This window comes from Cebus imitator, unplaced genomic scaffold, assembly GCF_001604975.1.
Source record: "Cebus imitator isolate Cc_AM_T3 unplaced genomic scaffold, Cebus_imitator-1.0 Scaffold475, whole genome shotgun sequence".
Classification (NCBI taxonomy): domain Eukaryota; kingdom Metazoa; phylum Chordata; class Mammalia; order Primates; family Cebidae; genus Cebus; species Cebus imitator.
The window spans coordinates 1,912,926-1,919,989 of record NW_016107790.1 but is presented as its reverse complement, the minus strand read 5'-3'; the positions used below and the strand labels follow the sequence as shown (position 1 = coordinate 1,919,989).

The 7,064-nt window shown below is 43.8% G+C and overlaps 1 protein-coding gene across 3 annotated transcripts in view; it reads left to right on the top strand.

Annotated features, from left to right (window-relative positions):
• MGME1 (mitochondrial genome maintenance exonuclease 1) overlaps window positions 1-7,064 on the top strand; it is a 23,139-nt gene that overhangs the window by 6,312 nt on the left and 9,763 nt on the right. For all 3 annotated transcript variants that reach the window (XM_017512681.2, XM_017512682.2, XM_017512684.2), the window contains one exon: window positions 1,384-1,603. In XM_017512681.2, coding sequence (XP_017368170.1) covers window positions 1,384-1,603 — 220 coding nt within the window. The remainder of the gene's footprint in view (window positions 1-1,383; window positions 1,604-7,064) is intronic.

Genomic DNA, 7,064 nt, shown 5'->3' with positions numbered 1-7,064 from the left:
AGACAGAGTCTTGCTCTGTTGCCAGGCGCCAGGCTGGAGTGCAGTGCTGTGATCGGCTCACTGCAACCTCTGCCTCCCAGGTTCAAGCAATTCTTCTGCCTCAGCCTCCCTAGTAGCTGGGCCTACAGGTGCACGCCACCATGCCCAGCTAATTTTTGTATTTTTTTTTTCTTTTTTAAGACGGGGTTTCACCATGTTGGTCAGGCTGGTCTTGAACTCTCAACCTCAGGTGATCCGCCCGCCTTGGCCTACAAAATGCTTGGATTACAGGCGTGAGCCACCACGCCAGGCTATGTTCCCATTTTTTAAAATGTATACAAGGAAAGGGCTTAACTATGCAAACACTTGGAGGCCAAGGAGCGCTGAAAATGAGGAGAGGGTTCAAAAATCAAGTTAGATCCTGGGATGTGCTGACAAATCCAGACACTGCAGTTCTTTCAGAGAACCTGGGGACAAAAAGTAAAGCTTGGACCTCCGAAAATGAACATACGGGAAAAAGAATGTGTCCTTTTGGTTAATGAAATATCTCTTGTGTTCACATATTACAAAATGTTAGGGAGAGGGAAAATGTATCCTCTTACAAGCCATACATCAGAATCCTAGTAATCTAAGACTAATTATAAAAATATTACATGTTAAATATTAAATGTTAGAATTTAAAAAAGCATATGAGGGAAAAAATTGGGGGATGCAGCTGAATTTTTCAGGCTGTTCCAACGCTCAAAAAAAGTATAGCAGAAGAATGTCACATATTTTCCTCTTCCTCCCCCTCCAAATTCCACAATATTCAATTCATTAATTTTCCTTTTTGCGTGCCTTATTTTCCATTCCTTGCTTGTCACTAATCCTGTTAGTAAAAGGATCCCCCCACCTATGTTCATAATTAAGATTTGGTCTAAAAAGAACTGTAAACAGAAGCACAGTTCCCTAATTTCTAATGATTTTTTTTTTTAATCACAGCCAGTTAACTTATTAAATTGGGTACTTAAACACATAGTACCATAAACTGGGTGTGGTCCTGTAGCCTCCAGATCTTCAGTTCTGACTTTGGCCTAATTCTCCTAGAAATACTTAATTTTAATTCATTTTATTGCCTAATGATTGTATTAATAATCCCTTTGGTTCTCAAAGTATATTATGTTTCACAAGAGGCTGAAATTTGGTCTTAGGGATTTCACTTAGAAATAAATAACTATTAAGTGTACCTGGACTTGAGAAAAAAAAAAAAAGAAATAATTTTTCTGCTTGTTTGTTTTTCATGAGAACATGGTTTAAAACTAATTAATTTTTAATTGTATTGTTCAGAGCGTTTTAGAGTACTTGTTTTTTAGTGTTAGTGTTGTTTGTGTTTCCCCCTTCCCTTTCCCCTGATTTTCTTTTCAGACATCTTTTTACAAGGGAAACAGTTCCATGAAGCCTTGGAAAGCATACTTTCACCCCAGGAAACCTTAAAAGAGAGAGATGAAAATCTCCTCAAGTCTGGTTACATCGAAAGTGTTCAGCATATTCTGAAAGATGTCAGTGGAGTGCGAGCTCTTGAAAGTGCTGTTCAACATGAAACCTTAAACTATATAGGTCTGCTGGACTGTGTGGCAGAATATCAGTAAGTATGAGATTGTTTCCATACAGTGTGGAGGTGAATTAATACAGGATGGTGCCTGTCAAAAGGTGTGCCTGGAGATACTGCAGCCTCTGTCTCTTTAATGTCCAAACCTTTGTGCTAGGTAGAAGAATTGGGAGAGGCAGGGTTCAGAACAGGTGCAGGGAGAAGAGCCACATAACTTTTGTCATACAGTATTCCAAAATCAAATTGTTTGTTGGAGAAAGATATACTCTTTGTTTGTTTTGAGACCGAGTCTCTCTCTGTCACCTAGGCTGGCGTGCAGGGGTACAATCTTGGCTCACTGTAACCTCTGCCTCCCAGGTTCAAGCGATTCTTCTGCCTCAGCCTCCTGAGTAGCTGGGATTACAGGCATGTGCCACCACACCTGGCTAGTTTTTGTATTTTTAGTAGAGATGGGGTTTCACCATGTTGGCCAGGCTGGTCTCGAACTCCTGACCTCAAGTGATCCACCCACCTTGGTTTCCCAAAGTGCTAGAATTACAGGCATGAGTCACCACACCCAGCTAAGACTTTTCAATATCCCTAACATGGCCTGTTTGCCAGCCTGTCCTTCCCCTCCCCCAAAGCAAGGTACCTGCCATAAAATCCAGTTTCATTCCTGCGTTTTCTTTCCTGTTTTCCTAAAGATAGCACCATGATCTGTTGGTTCTGAAAATCAACTGTCTTCCTGGCTTCCAGGCAATGCTTGACATGGATCAGAGCTATGAACTTACTACAGCTTCCTGTGGTTTTTTGTTTTGTTTTGTTTGAGATGGAATCTTGCTCTGTCCCCCAGGCTGGAGTGCAGTGGCGCCGTCTTGGCTCACTGCAACCTCCGACTCCCAGGTTCAAGTGATTCTCCTGCCTCAGCCTCCTGAGTGGCTGGGACTAACGCCCAGCTAATTTTTGTATTTTTAGTAGAGATGGGGTTTCACCATGTTGGCCAGGATGGTCTAGATCTCTTGGCTTCATGACCCGCCCACCCAAAGTGCTGTGATTACAGGTGTGAGCCGCCTCACCCTGCCCCGTGGTTTTTATATTGTAGCTGTCTTACTGTTTTTCTCAGGTGCTTCAGAGTCCAAGTGTTACAGGAAAGGGGTCCTGATCCAGACCCCGAGAAGGTTCTTGGATCTCATCCAAGAAAGAATTTAGGGTGAGACCAGGCACAGTAGCTCATACCTGGAATCCCAGCACTTTGGGAGGCCAAGGTGGGTGGATCACCTGAGGTCAAGAGTTCAAGGCCAGCCTAGCCAACATGGCAAAACCTTGTCTCTACCAAAAATACAAAAATTAGCTAGGTGCAGTGGTGTGCACACATAGTCCCAGCTACTTGGGAGGCTGAAGCAGGAGAATCACTTTAACCCTGGAGGCAGAGGTTGCAGGGAACCGAGATGGCGCTACTGCACTCCAACCTGGGCAACAGAGCAAGACTCTGTCTCAAAAAAAAGAAAGCAAGCATTCAGGATGAGTCTGCAGTGCAAAGTAAAAGCAGGTTTATTAAGAAAGTGAAGTAGCCTGGGCACAGTGGCTCACACCTGTAATCCCAGCACTTTGTGGGGCCAAGGTGGGCGAATCATGAGATCAGGAGTTCAAGACCAGCCTGACCAAAATGGTGAAACCCTGTCTCTACTAAAAATACAAAAAATTAGCCATGAGTGGTGGCGAATGCCTGTAATCCCAGCTACTTGGGAGACTGAGGCAGGATAATTGCTTGAACCCAGGAGGTCGGAGTTGCAGTGAGCTGAGAATGTGCCATTGCACCCCAGACTGCATGGCAGAGCAAGACTCTGTCTCAAAAAAAAGAAAGTACAGTAGTGAAAGTTTAGCTACTCCACAGACAGAGCTTGACTTCAGGAATTCCAGATCAGCCTGAGCAACATGGCAAAACCCCCTCGCTACAAAACATACGAAAAAATTAGCTGGGCATGGTTCTTTGCACCTGTGGTCGCAGCTACTCAGGAGGCTGAGGTGGGAGGATCGTTTGGGCCTGGGAGGTGGATGTTGCAATGAGCTGTACTCCAGCCTGGGCAGCTGAGCAAAACCCTGTCTTTAAAAAAATAAAAAAAAAAAAAATTCTAGGCAGGGTGTGGTAGCTCATGTTTGTAATGCCAGCACTTTGGGCAGATCACTTGAAGTCAGCAGTCTGAGATCAGCCTGGCTAACATGGCAAAACCCCATCTCTACTAAAAATACAAAAAATTAGCCAGGCGTGGTGGCAGGTGCCTGTAGTCCCAGCCACTTGGGGAGGCTGAGGCACGAGAATCGTGTGAACCCAGGAGGTGGAAGTTGCAGAGACTGCACCCATCAAACTCTGGGTGACAGAGAGAGACTCTGTCTCAAAAAAACCCAAAAAACAAAAAACCTTAGTTTCAAAAATGTTCATATTACCAATGTTGGTGCTCTGATTTAAAGAGGAAAAAACAAAGAACAGTGCTATGGACATACTTTCTCGTCTCTGTGACAAGCAGTAGGTGTCAGGAACTTCTTATAAGGCCTTGGGTGGAGGTAACTATATGGCTTCCTTGGTTAACCTAAAGGGCAGCCAAAAGTAGTCTATTAAATCTCTTGGTACACAGGGCTCTTCTCAGAGATGAGGCAGTTGTGGTATAAAACCATTAGGTGGTCTAAGCAGTTTCCCAGCTGTTAGGGGTGTCCACTCTTTTGTCTTCCCAGCCCATATTGGAAGAATTATCTTGGGCCACACATGAAATACACTAATAGCTGATGAGCTAAAAATAAATAAATACCAAAAAAAATCTCATAATGTTTTAAGGAAGTTTATGAATTTGTGTTGGGCTATACAGAGTCTCACTCTGTCTACCAGGCTGGAGTGCAGTGGCGCAATCTTGGCTCACTGAAATTTCCGCCTCCCGGGTTCGAGCAGTTCTCCCACCTCAGCCTCCTGAGTAGCAGGTACTACAGGAGAGCCTGGCTAATTTTTGTATTTTTAGTAGCGATGGCGTTTCACCATGTTGGCCAGGATGGTCTCGATCTCTTGAACTCATGATCTGCCTGCCTCAGGCTCCCAAAGTGATGGGATTACAGGTGTGAGCCACCACACCGGGCCTGGACAGGCTTTTAAACTTATATTTTAACTAGTGCTCCAAGGTTGACATGAACAGATTTTTCTCCCTATCTTGTTCTTAGTGCTCCCTTGCCTTATTTGGATTAGGGGTACCTGCTGCTTGTAGCCACCCTTGTGTCAGAGGCGTTGGAACTAGAGCAACTCTATCTTGAGTGAGCGCTAGGAAAATGAAGCTGGGAATTGCTGGGCTGCATTCCCAAAAAGTTAGGCATTCCTAGCCTCTAGATGCTACAGTTAAGGAAACAAATTAATAACGTTTACTAAACAGACCCAGACTTGGGAGTGTCCAGATACCCTGATATCTGGGGAACCAAGGTATTCCTAATTTTGCTTTAAAGATAATACCGATTCTTAGAAAATATAGTAATTAAAAAATTACTGCTGCATCACAAACCCTTCTAGCACAGCACATCTCCCCATGATCTTTTTTTTATCTTATGTATATGAGCATTGTACCTAGGGTGGACGTCTTTCTCTGCTTACTTTACTTGGGTTCACGCGATTCTTGTGCCTCAGCCTCCCCAAGTGGCTGGGACTACAGGCACCCACCACCACGCCTGGCTAATTTTTTGTATTTTTAGTAGAGATGGGGTTTTGCCATGTTAGCCAGGCTGGTCTCAAACTGCTGACTTCAAGTGATCTGCCCAAAGTGCTGGGATTACAAGCATGAGCTACCACACCCTGCCTAGAATTTTTTTTTTTTTTTTTTTTTTTTTAAGACAGGCTTTTGCTCAGCTGCCCAGGCTGGAGTACAGCTCATTGCAACATCCACCTCCCAGGCCCAAACGATCCTCCCACCTCAGCCTCCTGAGTAGCTGGGACCACGGGTGCAAAGAACCATGCCCAGCTAATTTTTTTGTATGTTTTGTAGCGAGGGGGTTTTGCCATGTTGCTCAGGCTGATCTGGAATTCCTGAAGTCAAGCTGCCTGTCTCCATCTCCCAAAATGCTAGGATTACAGGTGTGAGGCACTGCTTTTGAGACAGAGTCTCACTCGGTCACCCTAGCTGGAATTCAGCGATGCAGTCAGGGCTCACTGCAGCCTCTAACTCCCTAGGCTCAGGCTATCCTTCCACCTCAGCTTCACCACACCCAGCTAATTGTTCTACATTTTTGTAGAGGTGGGGTCTCACCATTTTTCCTAGGCTGGACTTGAACCCCTGGGCTCAGTTGATCCGTCGCCTCAGCCTACTAAAGTGTGGGGATTACAAAATGAGCCACCATGCCCAGCCGATTTTTTTTTTTGAGACAGAGTTTTTGCTGTTGTTGCCCAGGCTGGAGGGCAATGGCGAGATCTTGGCTCACTACAGCTTTTGCCTTCCAGGCGAAGTGATTCTCTTGCCTCAGCCTTCCAAGTAGCTGGGATAACAGGTGCCTACTAACACCATACCCAGCTAATTTTTGTGTTTTTCATAGAGACGGGGTTTCACCCTGTTGGCCAGGCTGGTCTCGAGCGCCTAACCTCAGGTGATCTGCCCACCTTGGCCTCCCAAAGTGCTGGTATTACAGGCGTGAGCCACTGTGCCTCTGAATTAACACTCTGTTAATTCAGGCAATTAGGAGTAACTTCCCACACTGTTTTGAACCTCTGTTTAAAAAGTTCCTGTGTTCCTGAGATATTTTATGACCGTATGTACAATCATTTGTTCCCATACTTATTTTTAAACCAAGATACTATACCCTGCTTTTTTCCACTTAAAAAAATTATTTAAAAAAAAATCTTAGAGATCTTTCCTTATTAGTTTATATAGATCTGTAGCACTCTCTTCTCATGTAATAATTTTCTGCCACCCAGAATTAATGGCTAATAACACTGTTAGATGCTTCCAACTTTTTTTTCCCCTTGTTCCTATGATTATTTGGAGATCTTTCTTTAAAGAAATATAACATTACAGATTAAGCCCAAATTCTATTGAACCACCTGTGGCCAAAGGTGATCACTGTTTTAAGTTTGGTACTGTGTCTTTCTAGTCTACCTCCTAAGCTCTTTTTTGTTTCTTTTCTTTTTTTTTAATGACTAATGGTCCATGACACAGCATCAGGAGAACTGGAGAACATGTGCCCTTTATACTCTTAGCACATACATAATACTATGTGTAATACACATGCACGGGTATTTCACACAGAACTGTGAGAGTCACAATATACAGACATCTCTAGATACACAATATCACAAAGCTGGTAAGATATTAGACACAGGAGCCAGCTGCGTGAGTTTGGATTCTGGCTTTTCATCTTGACCTTAGGTTAGTTACTTAGTCTATCTCAACTTACTCATCTTTAAGATAAGACAAATGGTAGTACCTACCTCATGGAGTTGTTGTAAAGATAAAATGAGATATTCCCTGAACACTGCTTAATGCATACTACATATTCA